Consider the following 24,413-nt stretch of genomic DNA (forward strand, 5'->3'; position numbering starts at 1 on the left):
CTGTCCCTTCCTCCCCTTGTCCCCTGTGCCCTTTCTGCTGTCCCTTCCTCCCCTTGTCCCCTGTGCCCCTTTGCTGTCCCTTCCTCCCCTTGTCCCCCGTAGCCCCTCTGCTGTCCCTTCCTCCTCTTGTCCCTGTGCCCCCTCTGCTATCCCTCCTTTCCCTTGTCCCTGTGCCCCCGTGTCCCCTCTACTGTCCCTTCCTCCCCTTGTCCCTGTGCCCCCTCTACTGTCCCTCTTTTCCCTTGTCCCTGTGCCCCCTCTACTGTCCCTTCCTCCCCTTGTCCCTGTACCCCCTCGTCTGTTCCATCCTCCCCTTGTCCCTGTGCCCCCTCTACTGTCCCTCCCTCCCCACTGTCCCCGCGTCCATCCCCATGCACCCTTGTACTGTCCCCTTGTCCCTGTGCCCGTTCTACTGTCCCTCTCTCCCTGCTGTCCCTCTGCCCACCCCCCTGTAAGCCCCTCTATTGCCCCTCCCTCCCTGCTATCCCCCTGCCCATCCTCTGTGGCCCCCCATTGCGCCTTCCTCCCCGCCCATCGTCTGTGACTCCCTCTATTCCCCTCCCTCCCTGCTGACTCCCTGTGTCCCCTCTACTGTCCCTTCCTCCCCGCGTCCATGCCCATGCACCCTTCTATTGTCCCCTTGTCCCTGTGTCCCCTCTACTGCCCCTCTCTCCCTGCTGTCCCCGTGTCCATCTCCATGCACCCTTCTACTGTCCCCTTGTCCCTGTGCCCCTTCTTCTGTCCCTCCCTTCCTGCTGTTCCTCTGCCCACCCCCCGTAAGCCCCTCTATTGTCCCTCCCTCCCTGCTGTTCCCCCTTTCCCCTGCAGCTGTCTCCTCCAGTTCTTCCTCGTGTCACTTCTCTACTGTATTGTCCCCTGTGCAGTTATAAAGTTGCTACCCAAGTCCCCATTGTTACATTTCTCTTTGTGCATTAAATAAAGCCCCTTGTTCACTCTCTCATTAACAAGCTGTTTTTTTCAACATCTAGGGCAAGGAGATGGATGTTGTCTCTGGACTTCATTCAGTGCTGGTGATCCCCCAGGCACTCACCCAGGTGGCCCTGCTCCAAAGGACGGACACGTGTGGCGCACATCATCGCTTGAATTGAGCCACTCTTAATTCTGGAGCACGACTGTGTAGATTCTCCTGTATTTTATTGCTGTTGCCAGGTGGCCTGGATTAGACATGGCTAGTCTGGCCACCAAAGACTCATACCTGCAGAGTTTAGCTAAGAAAATTTGTGTGCAGCAGGTCCAGGAGCCACGGAAAAGAATATTCGGTATTAATTCTATTTGTCCTGTGCAACGAGACTCCATTTCTTGTTGCTAATTTCTGATCTCTAGAAACCCTGGCTTGTAGCATGTTCTTTTTAGTAGGATTGTCAGGCTGTTTGGTCTGGTCTGTACTACTTGGTAGGTAAAAACCAAACTGTACTGTAATGTGGGCCTCAATCCTGCAGACTTTTAAGCACAGGTGTAATTTTACTCACATGATTAGTCCCCTCGACTGCTGTACAGCTGTACATGTGCATAAAATTACACACTTGTTTAAATAGTTGCTGGACTGGGAACATAGGACACAACTGGTTTGTAACTGGGTTCTCCTAACGTCTGTCATTTGAACATAGATAAGATCTAAATCCCATAACTAAAGAGAGGCTTATGTCAGCATTAAAATTAAATGCAGTATGTTGCCAGGCCCCTAATTTTCAGTAATATGTGGTTGGTGAGGAGGACAGTGAAGAAAGAGCTGTCCTGTTACTTTCTAAACCTTTTCTGTTCCTTTCAGCTTCCAAGCGAGCTGGGTCTGGAGATGCTAGTAGCCAGCCAAAGAAAAAGAAGAGAAAGAAACCCAGAAAGCAAGCTGAGAAGGCAGATGCCCCTCCAGCTAAGCAGGCAGCACCCAATACCAGCACATCTGCTCCAGCTAAGAAGGCAGTACCTAATCTTAACACATCTACTCCAGCTGAACAGACAGCACCCAATGGGAGCAGAGCTGCTCAAACTGGAACAGCAGTGAGCAAAAGTGTGAACAGACCTACAGGTGAGAGGGGTCGGATGGCCGATTCCGAGGCTAAATCTGTCTGAGCTGAGCCTTGTTTTTTGTTCCTTCCCCACGCCAACAAACTGGGGACCGGGAAGACTATTCCGAGTCTCCATGCATGAGTATTGAGTTTGTCCTTTGCTAAGATCAGACTGCAAACTGGGTGTGAGGTTCAAGACAAGCAAGTTGTAATGTTGCAGCTGGATTCACTAACTGGAGATGTGCAAAGGAGAGATGTCTGTAACTGCAGGGGGGAAAAAAGAGACTCTTTCGGTTCAGATCTAATATAATTTTGTAAAAGCTTTTTGTAAATCCTAAAATTGATAAATATTTCCATGAATTTGTAAAAATCTAAATTCCGATAAAACAGTTGTTCTTAAACTAATAAACACTCCATTGCAGGGCTTGCTGCCTGATTGCCACAGCATCTGTAGGACTCTGGACAAAATGGAAACTGAGTAACTGATTTTTCATTGTCCCACTTGGGAGAAATGAAATGTGGATTTTGTGCTGTACAGCAGGATGGTTTAATGGACTAAACCACTACTGTGGAATAACTAGATTCCCTGGAGCCATGGTTTAGATATTAATGGAGTAGAACTCAGCCCTTGTCCTTCCCAGCTATGTTGTTTTGAGTTCTGTGTTTGGGGATCTTCTGGAAGAGAGATACAAACAAAAAACCATAAAGTTCTTTCTGCATGGAGCAGATAATTAGCCTAAATTTTCCTTTTCTGCAGTCCTTTCTAGAATGTAGTATAGTTGATGCTCTCCAACCCAGAGATAGCTGCCTTCCCTGGTACACTAAATGTATTTAGTTTGCAAAACCCTTAGAAATCCTTTAGCAGAATATACAATATTTTTCTCATTAAATGTTCCAGTAGAAGTGAAGATTGTGTGTGTGCATGTGAGACCCAGATTCACAAGGTTGTTAGCAGGGGGTTCTCTGGAAACACAAATCCCTTAAATCTCTGCTTCTCAAACCCTTCATATTGTGGGTCACTTCATCAACTAGAGTTTGTCGTATGGCTGACACCCCTGCGAGTGCCCTGCCTGCTCTGCAGCAACTAGAGTGTTTGATCACCTGAAAAAGAGATTTTTTTTCACACATTGCTAAGGAGAGAGGCTGAAAATAAACTCACTTGAATTTGATCATTGTGTTGCTTGGTTCTTTTCCACCCACTGCGAGTGTGACTTTTCGTTTAGAGGTACCCTGGAATCTCCCCAAGCTGCTTACAGCCCTTGCTGCTCTTATCTCCCCAGGGCACTCTGCAGATGCTTCACCAATGTTAACGAGGCAACTTCCTGAACCACAGTTTGAAATGCTGCCCTAATGTATTGAGGAGTTTGGTTATGTCTGCACTACAGCTGCACAGCTACAGTGCCGCAGCTGTGCCACTGTGAAGTTGTAGTGTAGATGATATAGTTAACCACCTCTTGGAGAGGTGGATTAGATTAATAGAAGAATTCTATTGACCTAACTGCATCTACAAGGAGGGTCAGTGTAAAATTTTTCACGGCTCTGACCTAGCTACATTGCTCAATCTAATTTTTAGGTGTAAAGCAGGCCTGTGTTTGAAAGGGTGTGTTTTTTTATGAATAGAGAGGAGAGTCTTCATGACTCCTCTCCCCCCACCCCCCAGGTCCTTTCACTCTTTAATGAAAAGGCTTTTGTCTGGATTTAGACATTCCCCAGTAGTGTTTGCAAGTGTGATAGCTCAGAGCTGCACTAAATACATGAGAGAAACTGACCAGCTGCCGGATGGTTCTAAAACATTCTTCCGAGTTCAACCACCTTGAGTAGTGTTAGAGATGGAGGGGAGGAAATTCTAAAGAAATGTTCCTTTCTGAGGAACAACAAGGAGTCCGGTGGCACCTTAAACACTAACAGATTTATTTGGGCATAAACCTTCAGGCATAAGGTTGCATCTGAAGAAGTGGATTACCCACAAAAGCTTATGCCCAAATAAATCTGTTAGTGTTTAAGGTGCCACTGGACTCCTTGTTGTTTTTGTGGATACAGAATAACACGGCTACCCCCTGATGCTTGACACCATGAAATTTTCTGAGGAAACTGCATCTTGCATTTTCTTCCTGGGTCCCACTGGAAACTGTCAAAGATGTTTCCTATGTGGCTAGTGCTTTATTCTAAGTGAATTATTTCATTCTCCCACTTTTTTTTACCAGGTGGAAAAAGTGATCCCAGTTCATTTTCTGCTGTGAATATCTTGCGTCAGAGGTTGCATGAGAAGATGCAAGAAGTCTCTGGTCAGGTAAGGGCATTAGCCACTCATTGGATAGATTGGTTCCTCCCCCCCCAGTCCTCCCTGCAGCTTGTTGCTGGGAGACAGGGACTAGGTGGCCACCTTGCAATATCCAGAGCTTGCTCAGTGAACTGTGAAGGGAATTCATTCTCATTGAAGGTGATGTGTTTGGGGCTCTTTTCTGGGGGACACTCCTGTCGATGTCACTCAGGGTTTTCTGCATGAGTTCAGGGTAGCATATGGCCCAGAGTGACTAGGGAAACTAGACAGACCTCTTTAATAGCCAGTTCGTATAGTTCAGTCTTGAAGGAGAACATCCACCCGACCAGAGGAGGAGCACTGTGGTGGGAATCTCATGAGAGGTGAAACAGCTCCAGAATCAAGGGCTGAGGAAACCCCAAGGTCTGTGGACTCCACATAGTCTGAGGCCAGGGACAGTAAGGGAGAAACTCATTCACAAATGTATGAAGGATGAAGGTTAGGAGACTCCCAGAAGGGTGAGATCTAGCAGGATTTGGGATGCACAGCTGGAGCTGGAGTGCTGGACGCTCAGCACCTCTGAAGTCAGGCCCATAACTTCTAAGCTTAGATGGTCCTGTGATAGATGGTAAATGTTTAAGACACTTATGGGAAATATAGATCAAGGGAGTTGAGGTCATCTTCAGCTGTAATATCTAAATTCTGTACAACCCCTTTACAACCTTTCTTCCTCTTCTGGCCTTTCCTTTAGGGTGGCACTAAAGAACTATCGCCAGCTGTGCTTGAGAAGAGGCGCCGAAGGAAGTACGAGAAGGAGAGAAAGAGGCGCCGAAAAAAGGAGCTGAAGATGAAGGAGAAAATGGAGAAGAAGGGAGCCCAGGAGGCAGCTGCAGCTGTGGAGCCACAGCAAGCGAAGGAGGAGAGCAAGGTTGGGATCATCTTCAACCAGGTCAAAGTCTGTGAGGAGGAGGAGCTGAGCAAGACAGAGAAGAAGAGAGAGAAGAGGAAGAGAGTGAAGGGCAACCTCACTCCTCTGACAGGCAAGAACTACAAGCAGCTGCTGAGCAGGCTGGAAGCCCGGAAGAGCAAATTGGAAGAGCTGAAGGACAAGGACCAAAAGAGAGCCCAGGAGCTGGAAAATAAGATGAAATGGACCAATGTCCTTTACAAGGCAGAAGGTGTCAAGATCCGCGATGATGAGGAACGTCTGAAGGCTGCCCTGAAGCGCAAGGAGAAGCACAAGGCCCAGCGCCAGAAGCAGTGGGAGAAGAGGACAGAGCATGTGGTAGAGAAGATGCAGCAGCGGCAGGACAAGCGGCGTAAGAACATCCAGAAGAAGAAGGTGGCCAAGGTGGAGCGCAGGAAGAACAAGGCCCGGAAGAAGGGCCGCATCCTGCCAGAGGACTTGGAGAAAGCTGGTGTGAAATGAGATTAGGGCTGCCAGTGTTGGTGGCCTGGAAATGGATTCTCAGCCAGTGCTTATGGGGCTTGTTGTGGGATCTCTTAATAAACTGTTTTACAAAACTGCTCTGATACCTATGCCTGGTGCCATTTATCCTGTAACCACCCAGAACCACGTTTAGGCCTGATTTTTTCAGGGGTGCTGAACATTGGGCCTGGGGTTGGTTGGTTATGCCTCTGAAAATCAAGCTGTTTACTTGGCTGCGTAATGTAGCGCCCCCATCTTCCAAACTTAACTTTTTCTAACTTCATGATGCCCAGAATGGAACATTTATATTCCAGGTATTGGCTGACTAGCCCTCATTTCTCTCTGATTGCAACTGTTTATCCCTGTAGCGGGGAAATCAGCAGCATCTCTTATTCATTATTACTTAGGCTGTAGCATGTTAGCACATCTAAAATTGCATAGAATCTGATACAGGCTTTTGAGGTTTGGCTCAGCCCCCTTAATGCCTTCCAGGGGGGCATGGATCAACATTTATGTTGTGCTCCCCATCAGTACGCGGCCTGGGGAAGCTAATGATCCAACCAGCAGACAGAGTTGAGTGATGAATCCTATCACCTACTAGCTGAGGCCCATTGCACATATGCTAAGAAGATGTCTTCCATACCCAACCCAGTCTTTCCAGCTTTATTCATCAGCTGCAGGTCTCCACACACACCCTCTCATGTTTGCAGTTCTGAGCTTAGGTTGAAGTTAATTTTTGATTCCGACTTACCTCTTCCATGCCAAAAAGGGCTGTTGCAAATTGTGAACTCAATGGCAAGGAAGGAAAGAGCTGTGTGTAGCGCCATTCTTTTAAACAGCATGGCAAAATTCTCCCTGGTAGCCACTCTCTGACCACAGATGCCATATGGAAAATCTGTGCTCTAGCTCTGGTAACACAGAGACCTAGCTCTGTTCTTTTTTGTCCCAGAGCCAATGTTTTTCAGTAAACAAAATGAGTGGAACTTCCATGATGTGTCAGATTGCCAAGTTTGGGAGGCCACCTGTTAACCTGATTTTTATGGGCTGATTTTATTATTATAGGCTCGCCAGTGATCTGATCAGAAGATACTTAGGTTCTTGTCCCAAAATCAGGCTAGAGAATGTAGAGAGATCAATACTTTGTGCAGCCCCTTGGGGGGGTGTGGCAAAGACATTCACACTGAGGACAAAGCCAGGCTTTAGAGATTTTATTAAAATAAAGGAATTCTCCATGCCCCAAACCATCGAGTCACAAAGCACTAGTATGGTTCTGTAGAGCCTTGTATCATCCCTTTACCAAGCTACTTAAACTAGCATACTCACATTCTTCTTTGGGGACCTGGGAGTGGGAGAGAGAGGACTCGCCTCATCTCTGGCATGCCCGATAATTTCACTGGTCCAGATTCCTCAATCCTGAGCTATATTGCAAAAGCTGAGCTGAAACCCCAAGCAAAAGAGGACCTAAGCCCCCCCAAAAAGATAAAAAGAGCTAACCCCCACATTGTGGTTTCCCCTCTTATAGAGTCCTGGCACTATCCTGAATATTCATATCATTGCCTAACTTTCGATGCTCAAATATTATTTCCTCACCCCAAACAATCTTTGGGAATTGCCAGTTTTGAGAATATTATAATAAATCATGTTACCTGTGGCCTGAGCTGTTACTTTCATGTTCTTGAAGCGTACCTGGAGGTTACTGGCATGTTCCAGAATTCTGGTAAACACATTCAGTTCCCCAAAGTTAAAAGAGGTAACTGGTAGGCCATTTATCTATGCCAGAGGTTACAGATACTTCTGCTAACTTGCTCTAGCTATCATACAGGGTACAGGGCTGTAGGTTGTTTGCATTACAGCCAAATATAATGAAGTAATGTTTACTGAAATTAGTACAAAACTGTAAAATAATACAATCCATCAAACCAATAAAGAAAAACATAATCTAGCAGACTAGCCCCATGGACTACATACCTGCTGCCCCCTAAACAATCTGGAGATCGTCCCTATGTAGATCCCCCTATTGTTCCCTGAGTGTATTGGGTATAGGTACAATATTGTTTCAGGCTTCCCTGCATATGCTGCAAACACAGCATGCCCTGAGAAATGAGGTGTGGTTTCCAGTTAGTGGGAGCTCCTTAAACTGAGCGCCTATGATTTGATAGTAATATAGATAACTATGCGCTTGATTCCTGTCTGTGCTGGATAGACATCTACACCGTATTCATTAAACTGCCAGACACCAATCCCACTGTACATGGGACTCACTTAAAACAATCTGGGATGGATTCTTGGGGGCCAGTCTCTTGTTTTGTTCCAAGAGTGAGAGTGGGCATGTGGCAGGGATGTTCCCAGGAGGACACCATATTGGGCTCTAATCAGAGGATGGCAAGGGAGGGGAGATCATGAATTCATCAGCCAATTTTCATTGATTTTAAATAGGGGATGGAGGATAATAATTAAAGGGTCTGGGTCTCATAATATCTCCCAAGTGTTTTAATGGGAGCATTTAAAAAAGTTTTAATATAAGAAAATGTTCTTTAACGTCTGATCTTTTGGTTATTCCAGTGTCCTCCATTGCAGCTTCTGGCGACATGTAAAAAAAATAAAACTTGCAAACCCATCAAATTAGAAGTGGACAAAAGTCAGAACAAAAGCTCATCTGCATTTCTAAGGTATCCATCACTATGGGATCTGGGCACAATATATCATTTTAAAAGTAACCAACAGTCCTCCCTTGCTTCCCCTCAATTTTAGTTTGAGCTGCTCATGTATGAGGCATTGAATCTAGATGGGTTACTCAAGGAATAAAATTTGATCTGATAGTATCCCTTTAACTCAAAGTATCAGAGGCGTAGCCATGTTAGTCTGGATCTGTAAAAGCAGCAAAGAGTCATGTGGCACCGTCACCTTATAGACTAACAGGCGTATTGGAGCATGAGCGTTCGTGGGTGAATACGACAAAGTGGGTATTCACCCACGAAAGCTCATGCTCCAATACGTCTGTTAGTCTATAAGGTACCACAGGACTCTTTGCTGCTTTAACTCTTAAGTGTCATTTCTAGAGATGAAGAAAATTCCTACCACTGCCCACATTGGCACTGTGCTCATGAGAGAGTGGCATGGTCTTTAGCCTTGCTCAGAGCAGGTTTGCGCCAAAGGACACAATCATCCTGGGAGCAATTTGATGTGTGAGTGCATGGTGTGTTGCAGGCACATTAGGGGCACCAGTAGTTAGGAGCCAGATGTTAAAGGGATCACCACAAAAACATCTCCCAAGTCCAGTCTCTGCGTCCACAAGCTCCGTCCTTTGTTCTTCTCAGCTTCACCACCCCCTAGGCTAAGGGTCAGGGGAGGGTAATATTGGCAGTTTCCCCTTTAAGAGGAAATAGACCACGGCCCCTTTAAATCCTCTCCGGGTCGTTGCCTCTCGCCTGTGTCGAGAGTTGCCTCGCTCTCGCGGGATTTCCAGCTCCATACATATATTACCCAGAATGCCCCGCTCTCTCTTTTTCCACCTCAAGCCAAGATGGTGAGTGGCGGCTGGTGCTGGTGGGCCTGGGTGCGGGGGAGGTTGCATCCGCCGCCATCCGCCCCTTAACCGGGGCCGTAGCTGGGCGCTGCCGGGCGGGGCAGACGCGCGGCCCCCGGAGGGACCAGGCCGGGCGGTCTTTCGAACTCGGCGGGACTCGGGGCCGGCTGCAGCAGGGCCCCGCTGGGCTGAGGTTAGCCCGTGAGGAGCCTCGTCTCGGGGGTAGCGGGGCCCTGTTCTCCCGGCCGCGGGCGCTTCCCAGAGATGGGCCGGCGGCCCCGGGGACAAGGGCAGGCTGGTGCCTCTAGTGCCGTGCTGGGGGAGGGCTCGCACCTGCAGCCGAGACTCCACCCGGGGGCTCACGGGGGCTTGAAGGGCGTGAAACTTGGTCTGTTTCCTCTCCCGGCCCTGGCCGAGTCTCTTCTCCCCCTCGGGCTGAGGCTGAAGCCGCCCCGCAGCTAGCGATGGGCCTTCTCATCATCTGGTGTGAAACGGCGGCAGACACAGGAGACTGGGACCCGCGTCCAGACCAGCCCCCTGGGTCTGCCTGTTGGATAGTCTCCTCACAGACCAGAGACTCTTCTGTTTTCAGTACTGCGGGAGGGTGTGAGGAGCCAGTTCGTGTCTGCTGCTGGGGGGAGAGGGGGCTCTTGCTCTCATCGCGAAGTGGCTACAGCACCATTTGGAGGAGGCATTGCTCTGCACTGTGCGGAGTTTCTCTATGACTTAGGGTATTTGAATGAGATGATAATGGTTCATTGATCTGCACAAGCAAAATCTCTTACAGGAGGCTCTTTAGAAAAGCCTTAAAAATCAAGATGAGGGAGCTGAGGCATCATGCTACCCCTGCAAGGGCAGCGTCTAGACCTGCCCACTAATACGCTCCACTTTAACAAAGATGAGCCTCTCCCAGCAGGCATTGTTTGAATGGAGGGAATTTAGCATTTCTTTCATTTGCAGCCAAAGGGAAAGAAGGCTAAGGGCAAAAAGGTGGCACCTGCCCCTGCTGTAGTCAAGAAGCAGGAGGCCAAGAAGGTCGTAAATCCTCTCTTTGAGAAGAGGCCCAAGAACTTTGGCATTGGTGAGTAAATGAGCATTTGGGGTGCTTTGGGCTGTTTCAGCTGCTGTTCAAGAAAGAATGCTCTGAATAGGTAATGGTATTTGTTTTGGCACATGACTAAGTTTTTGTCTCAGCCATAACCAATATTTTTGTAACATATGATTAAAGTTGTAGTGGGGACTTCCTCTACCCCTGCAACTGATAGTGAAGTTCACAACTCTGTTTAGGCTTATTGGCTGCACAGACACCATGCTAAATGAAAATGTAATTTAGATATGTTTCATGTTTTGGTAGTAAAGCATTGCTAAACAATTAACAAAGTTAATCTTGTGATAGGGATATATTATGGCTGTCTGAAATAAGATGAGTATCTAATTGTGGTGTAAATGAGCTCCTTTCATAGAAATGCCATTTCTAATAGGCTGTGGACAGAAATCTTGGGTTTAGGAGTGGTGCGGATGGAGAGCAGGGACTGTGTATGGTAGCAGAAAACATTCTCAAATTCTGGTTATAACAGAGACCAGACCTCTTTCCCTCCCTTGCATATTGTTTGCTAAATTAGTTGAACAGCAGCTTTTCATACTGTGTGCAGATGATGCAAAAGAATATTTGCTATCTGAGTGATAGTGCTGACATGTATATCCACCAAGATCGCTGATGCACTCCTATCTGTGCTCCATATTGTGCTCACATCGCTTTGGAGCATCTGAACTGTGGTCTGTATTTCAGGACAGGATATCCAGCCCAAGCGTGATTTAACACGTTTTGTGAAATGGCCCCGCTACATCAGACTCCAGCGCCAGAGATCCATTCTTTACAAACGTTTGAAGGTGCCCCCTGCAATTAACCAGTTCGCCCAGGCTTTGGACCGCCAAACAGGTAAGATCAGATCCAAAAAACCTTTCTTGGCTCTAGTTGCCTATAATGAGGAGCTGAGAAATCAAAATATTGACTTAACATGTAAAAATCAACATGCTGAGTGAGTTCAGTTTGAAAAGGTTTTTTGTGCAGGTTCTATAACTGATAGGTGTGGGGGAGGAGGAATTTGTAGTTCCATTCAAGAGCTATCTGAACACACTTGTGCACTGTCAGGCTAAAGGTTCACCATTTGTCTGGGGAAATCTTAGATCATTCCCACTCTCCTTCATGTTTTCCCAAAGATTCCAGCGCCCTAATGTTGAATTTGGATCTTAGTATGTACCTTAAAAGTACATGGAAAGCATGGGACCCAGTTGCATCACTGTGAATGGGTAGTCTCTTGAGTAGAGTTGGATTGGGGATGCAGGCTTGTGGCAAGAACAGCAGTCAGAGATGCATCTTTGACCTCCAGCCCCAATTTTCTAGCTCAGCAACTCCTAACACAAGGAAATGGCTTGTAAAAGGACAATGACTGCAGAAGAATTTTCAGCCTAAGTAATAGAGTAACTAGTTATCTCAGTGGCTGATATAAAATGTGCTGCTGCTCTATTACAAGGAGAAGGACAACAAGGGAGAAGTATCAGAGGGGTAGCCATGTTGGTCTGGATCTGTAAAAGCAGCAAAGAGTCCTGTGTCACCTTATAGACTAACAGATATATTGGAGCATGAGCTTTTGTGGATGCATAACATTGCATCTGATGAAGTGGGTATTCACCCACGAAAGCTCATGCTCCAATATGTCTGTTAGTCTATAAGGTGCCACAGGACTCTTTGCTGCTTTTAACAAGGGATAAGTTGCCCTACACTTTAACCATAGATCCTGTAGAAAGGGAGTTAGTTGGTTGATACTGTGAGCAGAGATCTATGTTGGTATGAATGAAGCAGGGGTGCCAGGAAGAGATCTAACTCATGACCTGCAAATGAGAAGGTACTTGCACAGCAGCAGAGCTTAAAATTGGTGCTGGAGCTGCATAGTGTAAGAATAAGAATGCTGATAGTGCAGATGATGATGATGAATATTTGCTATCTGAGTATTAATGATGACTACTCACCACCAAGATCGCTGATGCACAAAAGTATCTTTTTGGGGGTGGGGGGAGGAGAATAACCTGTCTTTAAGGCAACTAATGGAATCTGGATTATTTTTCAGCTACTCAGCTTCTAAAACTGGCTCACAAATACAGACCTGAGACCAAGCAGGAGAAGAAACAGAGGCTGCTGGCTCGTGCTGAGCAGAAAGCTGCAGGAAAGGGGGATGCTCCTACTAAGAGACCACCTGTCCTCAGAGCTGGTAACTTTCTACATTTGTGTTGTGAACTTGCCTTGGTGTCTAGAGAGACAAGGCCTCATTGAACAACCGAAAAGAGTAGGCTACTTCACTTTTTTCTGTCTTCCTTCTCCACATTGATCAATGACTTGGACAAGCTATTGCAATGATGTATGAATTTCTTCACCTGAAATGCAAACTGAAGAGCAAACAAAACGAGCTTTTTAACCCTGAGCTATAGCAGATTGTCCATGTAATATCCTGCACTTTCAAATCTTGATCAGTAAGAACTGATGGCCACACAGTACGGTCCCTTGAATTGTGGATCTATATGTAAGCCATGTAATGCTCAAAGGTCTTCTATTGGCTTTTTCAAAACTGGCCATACCAAAGACCTTATTTCATTGACTTTCTTTACAGGTGTCAACACTGTCACTACTCTAGTAGAGAACAAGAAAGCTCAGCTGGTAGTGATTGCCCATGATGTGGACCCCATTGAGGTAAGTGGCTTGTTCTTTTTTAGATATTCTGTTCTAAAATAATGGTCTGGATCAGGACTTCTTGGGGTGCCTGGAGTAGTATCAGTAGTTCAGTAACAGATCTCCAACTGCATTGAGCTAGGAAAGGGTAAATCCATAACTGGCATTAATTTGCCTTTGCCTGAGTTAGACTCCAAACCTGGCATAGCATGTTAAGACATTGTTCGTTATAGAAAACAGCATGAAGTAGTAAAACTAACCGTGGAAGAATCTGAGATAAATTGTTACTGTTCTTACTTTGTATGCATGTTCTGTACAACCTGTAATAAATTGAATAGTCCTAGTGCTGAAGTTCCTAGCTTTTACATAGTGAAGCTTCGCCATTGCAATGATGTATGAATTTCTTCACCTGAAACTCAACCATGAAGAGTAAACTATACCAGCTTTTTAACCCTGAGCAATGCCAAAGCCCACAGTTTATTCTTTGCATGTTGCAAAGCCAAGGAGTTGTCTTCATTCTTGGGCCTCTGACCCTACGCATCCTTAATCTCTTTCTAGTTGGTGGTTTTCCTGCCTGCCTTGTGCCGCAAAATGGGAGTTCCGTACTGTATCATCAAGGGCAAGGCCAGACTGGGGCGGCTGGTCCACAGAAAGACCTGCACCAGTGTTGCCTTTACACAGGTTAACCCGTAAGTGTTTCTAAGAATCTAAATTTGATCAGTTCAGAAGCAGAGAGCATACAACTAATCCCCATAGTTAAAGATTGGGGAGTGGGAAGGGAAGACAGTCTAGATTAGAAATCTCGTGTATTTTTTTCTTTGGAAGATTAAGTACCTACAGACTTAAAAACAAACTGAACAGTATATAGGGCGTGATTAAAAACCACTGCTAATACAAGTGTAACTCTGGATATGTGTACACAGCAAATAGACCTATGGCCGTGGTGGCCCAGGACAGTTGATTCAGGTTTGGACTCTGGGGTTAGAATTACATTGTAGACATTTGGGCTCAGGCTGGAGCCTGGGCTCTGACTCTGTCAAGGAGGGGGAATAGTTGTAAAGTATTGTCAGTCTGTTGCATGGAGAGGCAATGCTAAATGGTAGTTTTAATAGTAGAGGTGGACCTTTTGCCAATGATGTGTATAGAATTTCTTCACCTGAAAAATCATGTGGCATTAAGAGCTTTTTAACCCTGAGACAAAAGGTTCCTCAGAAAATGCTGCTATTATTTCTGTTGGTGTTCCAAAAGAACTAACACTAGCATCTCATCACAGTGAGGATAAAGGAGCCCTAGCCAAGCTGGTTGAGGCTGTCAAGACCAACTACAATGACAGATATGATGAGGTAAGAATTTCAGTGCCACTGGCCCTTTTGTCAACATCTGTCTTGAGCCCATACACTTCCAGATTCATTGAAAAAATGTTACTGAACAGAAGCTGAAAACTAGCAGACTTAGATGCAAGTAGCTAGCAATAAACTACACCGAAGCTGTCTGACAGGCCTAAACCTCTGCATACAGAACATTTTGGTCCTTTTCATAGGAACTTTGCAGTCTGTCTTCCAGAACCAGGGCTTCCCTGAGTTAAAATTAAAGCTCCCAGGATACCAGTTCATATCCTGTTTCACTATTAGTGTTTCTTCCATATAAATTATGTACAATTTTTCAATGAACTCAAACCCTGAAGTGGAAGTCTTTCTATGCCATTCTTTTCTCAGTCTTTGTGAAAATCACTGTCTGCTTAGTAAATCCATCATGTGGAAAAGATGTGATGTAGTTGCCAAATAAACATCTGGAACCTGAAGTCAGTGACTTGTGACTGACTTCTGTAAATTCATGCAGGAACTGAACTACTAAAGTTTCATGGTGTGGGATAAAGGGTTAACTAATCATTCTAATCACTTGTACTGGACTTACTGGGAAAGGGTGCCTAACATTTTTCTAAATCTTTTTTTTCCTCCAGATCCGTCGTCACTGGGGTGGTAATGTGTTGGGGCCAAAATCAGTGGCTCGGATTGCCAAGCTTGAGAAAGCCAAGGCTAAAGAACTAGCCACCAAGCTGGGCTAAATGTGCTGGACTTACATTTTTCTGTACATAAAAAATAAAATCTAAACCAGTGTTTCAGCATGGTGTCTGCTCTGGGATGGGCTTCAGAAAGAAGCTAGTATTGAAGCACTGGCATAGTCTGAAGTAAATGCTAAGATGAACTGAATAGCCATTGAGTGTTCATCAGTCCTCTAGTGATGGGAATGTAAACCCCAGTTAATGAAAGAAATCACTTCACCCTTGGCTGCCAGTCTTCTGTAGTGTGCTGGCCAACTTCTGCCTTAATACTTATATGCTGTAAAACCTGGAGAACTTCACCAGAAAAATTAACTTTAAATGCATTGTGTATATATGGCCTGCTCTTTGCTTTAAAAATGGACTTGTGGCTATGGCAGTGCACTGGCCTCAGGACTCCAGTTGCAAAGCTTGGAACTGAACCTGCAGCTCCTGTGCAGTGTGAGGCACTTCATCTCTTTGTCAGTATAAAACTTTGTGAAATGAGGGATTTTTCCTTCTGGCTTTTGTAAGAGTCCTTCCCCTGGCCATTTATTGTGGCTTTGTCTGAAATAGTTTTCACTAGACTTGTATTGCTAAAGCAGCATAATTCCTACTGGAGATGCAAGTATGAGTTATGGCTGTACAAGCTATGATGCTACATGACTGTAGGCCAGGCCTCGGGTTTAAAAGCTATTTTTCTAGCTCATTCTAATTTTCTAAGCTTGATATAATAACCAGGATGAGGCATGTACCAAGCTAGCTCTGCTAAACTATTTTCACCTGACTGCCTCTGAGTTATGTAACTGACATGCCTAATCAAAACCATGACTTTTTAAATCCTAGTCAAGCCCTGCTTACAGTCTCAAGCTTTACTCTAGCAAAGGCCAAGAAGGCATTTCTGTTTTCCAGGGTTTAGTATTTGCAATTTTTGAGTTTTATGTAGATGCCCAAAACTGAGTTTAGGCTTTTACAGTCCTGGGGGAGTGCTGCACTACTGCCCCTGGGCAGGATTTGTTTCCCTGAAGAAAAATTACTGTGATGGGAAAGCAAAGGGAAGCCATAAGAGCAGTCATGTAACCCTCCCCCACAGTATGTTATGGGGGGGCCCAGGGCAGTGGCCAGAGAGGTACATCACAGTGGGGTAAGGGGTGGCCCTGGGGAAGCCAGGGCAAGTGCCTCCTACCCTGCATTAGGCTCAGCTGCTCATCCCAGCTGGGCTGGGGAGGATAGGACTTGTCTTCCCCTGTATGGCCTCTGGGGCTGAAGCAGACACCCTTCCTTCCCCCTCTAGATTTCTCCTTCAGCTGGAAGAAGCTCTGCAACCCCCCCCCCCCTCCCCCCCTGGCTCCTCAGCTGCAGGGGGAGGGATCCCTGTACAGGCACCTGTTTCCCCCATCCAGACCCCCTCATAGCCAAACCCTCTTACTGAGCCTCACCCATAATGAGTGCCACTGTACCTAGACACCCCCCCCCCAAGTTCTACTGTGCTAGCACCTGGACTCCCCACTAAGCTGTCCCCCTGAAACCACCATCAGCTGGACCCCCATGCAGAGTCCCATTACCATTGCACCTATAACCCCCCCACCAAGCCCTTATGAATCCAGATTTTCCCCCCACTGAACCACCTGCATCCAGATTGCCCTACACAGAACCCTCTCAATCCCTACTTCCATCTCTCCACACTTGGGAGCCATACAGTAATCTCATACACCTGTGCAGCCAGTGGCCTGTACTCCCCAATGCCATGCTGGAGCTGAATGAGTAATCTTGTGCATTTTAGTGTAGTCTTTCAAACAGGATTCAGTGCACTAGGGAACTGTTCGTTAGTGTGCTTTAGAAATCACCATCCTCTAGTTGTATTACTGCACTGTGTGGACAAGCTCTTAGATACAGGTAGCCATTTTTGGTGGTTATTGGGTAAATGCTACCTTCACTTTTTTGTAGCTAGGCTTTTATCAGTTAATATAAAGGAAGCCCTGTGTCTAAGGTGCAGAACTAGCCAACTGCTATTCACAACCTACAGTTTAGCACTTAACACTCTGAATATTGTAGAGGGAGCCTAGGTACAGAATGGGATTCATAAGCTAGCCACTACAAAACTGGTGTTAACCTAAGTCCTACCTCTCAAAGGAAGTGACTCACTCTGCATTTACAGGATGGGAAGGAGGGGTGTCAGGTTACTGCACTATCCTGCACAGATACTGTAGCCACTAGACTAAAAGTTAAAGGTTACACCCACCCCTTGTGTAGGTTTAGGCATGTTCAGACTATATCTATCTACCAGAGTGGGCTCCAAAAGATAAGATAGGTGAAAGAACCCCTAGTCAACACCGGTGGGGCTTAGACACTGTCAGGGTAATGCTAGGGCTACCAAAACTATTGGTATTATTATAGCACCTACCCCGTTAAGTTAAGGAAGCTTAAGTGCATAGGGTTTAATCTGTCCTAGCTGTTAAAACATGGTGAGTTCTTGGTTCAGATATGTACAAAGAGCCCTTTATTTCCTCATCTGCAAATCTTCCCCTGTAAAGTGCATTCTTTAACAAAACAATCCAGAGGAGCTGATTCATTGATCATGAGTGAACTTTAAAGGAGGTATTTCTAACAGTTTCTCTCCACAGTCATGACAGACATACTCAAATTGTACCTCCTGCCTCCTTGTGATTGATAAAAGCATTTCCTGAATTATCACCTGTACCAGGTGAAAGTAGCACTCAATTTGAAAATATTTCTTTCCCCACCCTCTGCAAAAACAGGCAAGGCAGTGATGGCCTAAGCACTACACAGTCATGGTTTAAGTTTAAACCTCATCTAAAATCACCCTCTCTAGCTCAATAAGAGTTTGTCTTAATAGCTGCAGCTCAAATGTGCCTGAGAATCCAAAGCTCAATGTTTCCAAGAAGTAGCTACAACCAATTTCCAGTGAGTGGCCAGATGCTAGAACATCTGGCTTTACAGATTTCTTGTACAGAATCTGATCAACAGTTTTATGGCAGTTCACTAGCTGCACTGATTTACAGAGCAGCATAGTCACAGCAAGTACTTGACAGGCCAGAGCCAGCTTGGGATGAAGACTCAAATGAAACTTGCAATTTGTAAATTCTGGTTCTTTCACAGCCAGGCCAGTTTCTTCTCTGTGGGTCTTCTGAGAGCTTGAGGTCTTGTCTGTGTTGCATCGAGGAGTGACCCACAGGGGGCCTTCTCTCAGAGGGGTATTTTTTGTATGAACTTTTTGTACCACATGTAGGATGTTGCAGCACATAAGCCATACCTGCAAATGGGAAACAGAAAACAGAAAGGGAACAAATCAGCTTCAGTGGGTGACTTTAAAGGAGGAGGGTTGGCTTTTAAAATATTATACTGCTCTGCAGCTACCTCTTGGATTACTGGAGCATCTGCCATCCACAGATCTCCATGCATTAGGCCTTAAAAGAACTCATTTTACAGATAGGCTTTCTGTGCCTCCATTTCCTTAAGTGACTTGTCACAGGCCACAGAGTAAAGCAGTAGGAAAGACATATTTTTTAGTCAATGCTAACTCCCTCACTTTCAGCCCTCCCAGTGCTGCATAAGTCAGCTAATTTAAACTCTGGAAGCTGAAGTAATAGTAAATGCATGCTTACCAGGTAATTATGTATTGCATATGTTCATTCCTCAAGGTCACTCTTGTCTGGCCTCCAATGGGTCCTCCTGGGACTGTGCTCCCTATAAGTACAATATGGTGCCACACATTAAAACATGCTTAAAGAATAGTGTTTGTACAACAGCAAGCACAATGGGATCTTGGTCTATGGTAATATAAATTAATAGTCTGCATCGCACATGACTGTTCTAGAATCAGAACTACAGTGGGGGTCAGTCCCTCCCCATCCTATTACTTACTATGCCTACAGGTTTCTTGAGTTATTTGGAAAACCTACGGCAGCTGTACAGTTGATTCTTCCTTGGGAGCTCAATGGTGAATATAAAGCATATTTTTGCTGTAGCAGCAGCATTCTATAACAGGTGCCGTTTTCCTTCTTGAGCCCATGCACATGCAATAGGTGCTCTTATCTCTGCATGGGTGTTGGCTTGGCCCCTTGCTGTATGAATGGAGGTGACAGCATAGAATTCTCATGCACCTTTTCATACTGAGCTGTCATTCTGCATTGCTGGTAAACTTATTCAAGACAGTAAACTTGGCAAAATACAGGAAACAAAGATAGAGGTGCAATACCTGTGCCTACTGTCTTGAAATGCCTCAGGTAAGTAATTGGGTCTCTAGAGAAGTGCTCTTAAGTCTAGCCAGTTAGCAAAGTAATATCATTTTTACACTGAGAAAAATAAGCAAAGTACTTCTGTCAGTTACTGCACTAGGACTCCTCTGCCTGCCACAGGTATCTCAGATTTCAGGGCAAGAGGCACACTAGACCAGTCTCAAACTGAGGAGGGGATAGGCTCATGTAAACTGGACAAAAGATAGGGGGACCTAGCTCTGTGTCTTACTGAAATCTGCATCGATAAAGATGGGCTCAGCACCAGTCACCCTCGCCATGGCCTCCAGGTCACGGTAATGCCAGCGGTTCTTTTCTATGTTGTTTTCAGGCACAAAAGGCTTCCGGGTTTCTGACAGCCTCACCACCCCAACAAGGTCTATTTCATCTTGGATCTAAAGGAAGGGAAAAAACTAACAGGAGATTTCTTTGCAGCTTATTCCTTTTCAAAATTCACTTGGGCCCTGGTCAATATTTATCTGGGTCATAAAACTCCAGGACCATTCCAGGCCCATAGAGGGGACAACTGGTGGTGTCGCAGGACAAGACTGATGTGTGTGGTGTAGCTGAGGAGTAGGCAGATCAGTATCAGTTTTTCATTTTAAAGAACACTACATTCATTCAAGCCAATGGGGGGATAAAGCCCACCTACTTTGAGAAGTACAATGTATCCCTCCACTTCAAGATATTGCATAGTCACATGACCTATTATGGTGCCAAACTCATCTAGTGGTCTTATTTGGTGTATTAACAGCTTCTCCCAGACAGTCACAGAGCAGAATTCTAACTAGTGAGGCTTTACTCTATTCCTCTTACCTGTCCTTTCAGTCTGGTCTCTGGTTTCACCTTCTTTTTAGGGACAAATCCTCGATTGACTAGAATTGTGATCCTATAGTTCCATAAAAAACAGAGAGAAGAAAAGGAAAGGTCCTTTCACAAGCAAAAACAGAACTCCGATTACCTTCCTCTACTTCCTGAACTATATACCAAGGAGAATAGCAAGCTAGGCATTTGGTTGCCACTTTTTTTAGCCTGTTAAATGTATTTAAAACTCACTGTAATCAACAATTAGGAGTCAAGGCTCAGTGGCCCTACTGGTTATCAGGAACATTCTTATAAGGGGAAAAGAATGATTTATACAAGAAATCCAACTGCTGCAATTCAACCTTTGGAGGGGAGGAGCAAGCGACACATGCTTCAGGGTTTCAGTTGCCTGGCTGTAGCACAGCAGTAATATACATGATTCTCTAGTTCGTATCTGAACATACCCTAGGTCTGTGCAGTAGAAGGGAGTAATGACATTTGCTCCACTCTCTGGGTTGGATGTCAGCTGTCCAGCTTCTCTGGCCTCTCGTTCAGGATCCACCAACGAACGTGGCAAAACATAGAGCTCCTTGGAGTGGTCGAAATACCCTCGAGTCTTTACAGACCTGTACTCCAGTTCCTTTAGCTCCATGGGGCTGAAGGGAAACATGATGCACTGAGATGAAAGATGCAGTTAGTTCCATAATTTCATTTAGGATTTATCTCCTATGGACCAATCTGCAAGGTGGCAAGTAAAGCAAAGAAGGCAGAAACAGTGGAAAGAAGGGGTGGAGGTGGGATGAACAACTGGCTTCATAATTTAGAAGCACAAGAAAAAAGGTTACATCAATTCACAGTAAGATCAGTCTGTGGTATTCTGAGTGCATCCACAGATGCATAAATCAGTTGCCTCTCTTCCATGCCACTTGCACTCAAACATCTCTTCTGTGACCCAGCTAGCCAAACACCAGCCAGAGAGGAGGAGGGTCTGCTTCTTGCTAACACAGCACGTAAATGCCAAACCAACAGGAGAAATTTCCCTTCCCTTTTTAACCCCCAAACTTGCATAAATTGGGAATGTTTTCACATTCAGTATTGGATGGCCCTATGATCTACCAGAACCCTTCTCCCACACTGCTTTCCTCCATCTGAGAAACTGTTTCCATGCTTGGGCAGAAGCCAGGTACTGAAGACATGATCCAAGGCCCTCTGAAACCAATGGGGATCTTTCCATTGACTTTAGTGGGCTTTGGATCGAATCCCAAGCACTGTCTCTCCTTTAAGTCCCTTCTGTGGATCTCATCCCAGCAATACTTCCAATAGCTTCCTGCCCTGGAGTGGTCATCCTGTGAATCATACTTGTCTGAACTATATTGCAAACTCAACACTACAGGGAACTTGCCTTTTTGCATGTCTTTAAAAGTGCTGCATATATTTATGGCACTGCATGATGCCTCTCCCAGGGGCATGCTCCCAATCCCTATTTAAAATAATGTCACGTTAGTTCCATTTACCTTCCTTCCCTTCTTGTGCACATTGCTTTTTGTGGCATCCCTTCATTTGTATGTCATCTAGTAAGCTCCTGGGGGTGAGGATCACATCTAAAGTTCCTAGCACATAGTTGGAGATACATAAATAAACAGTAGCATCCCAACTCTCCCACTTACTCTATAGGCAGAGGAATGGGCTCTGATGCAACTCTTGACTCCAAATCTGCTATCAATTTTAGCTTCCACTTCCGACGCCGAACCTGGGAATGCACAAATGCACAAGTAGTAATGCACAGCAGTGTCATATACATGGGAGCTGTTTATAATGAGTTCTTGCAAATTTGGAAAGGAAATCCATCTCATCATCAGGATTTTTTTCCTCCATCATGGGTCACATTGGTCTATTACAGGAAAGGTTGTGATATGAAAAGTGAGACCACTACATTTTAGGAAGGAAAAAAAGGGTTCTGAAGTGTGGTTTTAAGGAAAATGAATCTCCCATCCTCAAACTTGCACAGAAATTTATCAATAGACACAAAGGAAAAAAAAGGGCGGGGGTCAAATTTGGTGGTTGGCCAACTTCTATGTTGTCACTTAAGAGAGCCATGTCTTTGAGTTAGGCCATGCACCATCCTGAACAGTTCCCACTCCTTCCTAATGCTCAATAGCTCAGGAGAATGAAATGGTGATATTTACCTGCCATGTACCAAGACAAAATGTGGTGAGGGGGATCAGTAAAAGGCCCCACTTGAAGAAGACGTCATCTTCAGATTTAGCAGAAGCAGCTGTGGAACTTCTATGTCTGCAGGGTCTCAAGCAAATCTCTGGAATACATTAAAATGAGAAATAGGATTTGTGTGGTAAGGACCCAGCTAAATTCCTGCAGGGTTTGCACCATCAGAAACGGAAGGTGAACTTGCTCCAAAGCTACCATTCCTTTTGCTTAATGCTAGTCAGCTATTTTATTTACATTATATAATGTACCTATTAATAGGACACTTGGAGATTTTCATCTTCAGAGAGCTTTATAATTAGTTAATCTTCCCAGCATTCATTGAGGTGGGTGAAAGAACTCTATTTATGACAACAGCCTTTTAATTACATTGAATCCTATTTCTTTTAACATAAAGTAACTACTCACTACCAGAGCAGAAGCTGTTCCTTTTTTTCCCCACTTTCCTCATACCAAATATTGTTGCAATGGAGCATGGGTACAAGGCTGCTCAAAAATGACACCTTCTGGAATAAGACAAACGGAGTAGGACCCAAAAAAATTCTTCCTTACCTTTATTTTGCTGAACCAGACCAGAATGTGCTTTAATAAGAGGATATCCAAAAAAATTTCTTCTGACCAAACAGTTTGGTATCTAAACAAAATGAGAGACATCTTGTAGCGGCTCTGCTTTGCAATTAGTCCCACATGATAATGGTTGTCATAGTGACCTTATAAGATGATTTTATTTGCTGGGGAAAAGGTATTGTAGATCTCATCTGAACTATCATCCCTAACTCGTTCTAGTTTAGATTACAATACAAAGAATTTAAAATCAACTTTCAACTGTAGGAATATAGTTCAATTATGACTGCTCTTTGTCTTCACATCATTCTGTATTAGAAATCAGACAGAACAAGTTAGGATGCTGTTTCTTAACACAACAGTTGGGAACATCTTGTTATAAATGCCATCAGAGTTCTGGTACCTCATAACTTTTGAACTTCGTTAAATCATCTGGCATATTACCATTTAACAGACATAGCCAGACTCAAATACTTAGTCTCCCACCAACATCATGATGTTGGTTAACAACAGATTGACAGTTGTCAGTCATTATTGGTCAGTATTTTAGAACTACCTTCATTCAGATCTGGACACTACTGGATGGCTTAAGCCCTGACACAAGATGTCCCATTTATCTATGTCCTTCAGTCATCTCACAAGCTCAACATCCAATTCATAAAAATGAATAAACTCTGAAAGTGGTGCAGTGACTGCAGATGCAGGCAGACCAACCAGGATGTGCTCAGCGCACTAGCCTAAGCTTAGGTGAAGCGTGGAACATTAACTAAGCCCTTGGGAGGCACACAGTGCTATTAACAATAATGCAATAATTAACACTTATAATATAACCTAATGTATCCGTATAAGGTGTTGGAACGGACTAGAGTTCTGGATGATTTCTAAGAGACCAGACAGATGGGGATTCATTTACAGCAGTCGCTATACACGCTTCCTTCTGTGAAGGATGCTCCCCCGTCCTCCCCGGTTGTGTTTCAATGGAATATTTCTAACAAGCCTCACTCCGTTTTTGAGATCTCTGTCTTCGGACTGCCACAGCTGGAAACAAGCCGCGTCTGTTTCATAACAAACACCCCCCTTTCCCCAGCCCGACACCACTAGGGGCCCACAAACTAGACACCGAACCTAACAACACAGACCAAGCCCATGGTCCCCGTCTCACTGCGCAGCGCCGAGCTCCTGCGACAGGGCGAGGAGACGCCTGGCCGGGTGCCAGCGCCCCCGTCCTCCCCACAGGCTGCGGCAGGACACAGCGCTCAGCCCCCGGGCCCAGCCTGACAGCAGAGATCGGGCGAGCCTGGGTCCTACCGGGCAACCCGGGACCCTGCCGCAGCGATGGTCCCCGGGCTCTTACCTGGTGACTGGCCTCGCGCAGCGGCGGCAGCAGCAGCAACCGGCTGCATCCGGCCATAGCGGCAGCCGGGGAGACCCCCAGCGAGCAGCAGCTGAGTACCCCTCCCCCACTCTGCTCCCCGCCTCTACCGCTTCCGGATCCCACCGGAAGTCGAGGTGTCCGTCCGGCCGCTGCTCTCTATGGTTCCGGCTCCCGGAGGCTCTGGATTTCC

The 24,413-nt window shown here is 45.5% G+C and overlaps 3 protein-coding genes and 5 non-coding genes across 9 annotated transcripts in view; 7 read left to right on the plus strand and 1 right to left on the minus strand.

The window, feature by feature from the left end:
- Positions 1–5,817, plus strand: part of SURF6 (surfeit 6) — a 24,558-nt gene extending 18,741 nt beyond the window's left edge. For both annotated transcript variants that reach the window (XM_075060622.1, XM_032767587.2), the window contains exons 2-5: positions 990–1,280; positions 1,790–2,044; positions 4,229–4,314; positions 5,036–5,817. In XM_075060622.1, coding sequence (XP_074916723.1) covers positions 1,187–1,280; positions 1,790–2,044; positions 4,229–4,314; positions 5,036–5,713 — 1,113 coding nt within the window. In that variant the 5' untranslated portion in view covers positions 990–1,186 and the 3' untranslated portion in view covers positions 5,714–5,817. The remainder of the gene's footprint in view (positions 1–989; positions 1,281–1,789; positions 2,045–4,228; positions 4,315–5,035) is intronic.
- A 3,337-nt stretch (positions 5,818–9,154) lies between these two features.
- On the plus strand, positions 9,155–15,085 carry RPL7A (ribosomal protein L7a). Its single transcript, XM_032767648.2, has 8 exons — positions 9,155–9,239; positions 10,200–10,320; positions 11,029–11,178; positions 12,368–12,508; positions 12,905–12,984; positions 13,522–13,652; positions 14,237–14,306; positions 14,924–15,085. The coding sequence occupies exons 1-8, from the start codon at positions 9,237–9,239 to the stop codon at positions 15,026–15,028; spliced, it is 801 nt and encodes a 266-aa protein (XP_032623539.1). The 5' UTR covers positions 9,155–9,236; the 3' UTR covers positions 15,029–15,085.
- Positions 10,887–10,961, plus strand: LOC116817525 (small nucleolar RNA SNORD24). The gene has a single exon (XR_004371948.1). It is a non-coding gene; the product is annotated as a small nucleolar RNA SNORD24 (small nucleolar RNA).
- Positions 12,216–12,288, plus strand: LOC116817515 (small nucleolar RNA SNORD24). Its single transcript, XR_004371938.1, has one exon. It is a non-coding gene; the product is annotated as a small nucleolar RNA SNORD24 (small nucleolar RNA).
- Positions 12,646–12,723, plus strand: LOC116817523 (small nucleolar RNA SNORD36). Its single transcript, XR_004371946.1, has one exon. It is a non-coding gene; the product is annotated as a small nucleolar RNA SNORD36 (small nucleolar RNA).
- On the plus strand, positions 13,347–13,425 carry LOC116817522 (small nucleolar RNA SNORD36). The gene has a single exon (XR_004371945.1). It is a non-coding gene; the product is annotated as a small nucleolar RNA SNORD36 (small nucleolar RNA).
- On the plus strand, positions 14,090–14,164 carry LOC116817524 (small nucleolar RNA SNORD36). Its single transcript, XR_004371947.1, has one exon. It is a non-coding gene; the product is annotated as a small nucleolar RNA SNORD36 (small nucleolar RNA).
- A 2,393-nt stretch (positions 15,086–17,478) lies between the features above and the next one.
- SURF1 (SURF1 cytochrome c oxidase assembly factor) lies at positions 17,479–24,342 on the minus strand. Its single transcript, XM_032767643.2, has 9 exons — positions 24,203–24,342; positions 22,837–22,918; positions 22,248–22,375; positions 21,729–21,811; positions 20,526–20,717; positions 20,074–20,146; positions 19,490–19,652; positions 18,628–18,709; positions 17,479–18,275 (listed from the first exon to the last, which is right to left on the minus strand). Exons 1-9 carry the CDS (start codon positions 24,257–24,259, stop codon positions 18,209–18,211), a joined length of 927 nt encoding a protein of 308 aa, XP_032623534.1. The 5' UTR covers positions 24,260–24,342; the 3' UTR covers positions 17,479–18,208.
- Between the last annotated feature and the right edge of the window lie 71 nt (positions 24,343–24,413).

The sequence above is a fragment of the Chelonoidis abingdonii genome, chromosome 24, assembly GCF_003597395.2.
Source record: "Chelonoidis abingdonii isolate Lonesome George chromosome 24, CheloAbing_2.0, whole genome shotgun sequence".
NCBI lineage: Eukaryota > Metazoa > Chordata > Testudines > Testudinidae > Chelonoidis > Chelonoidis abingdonii.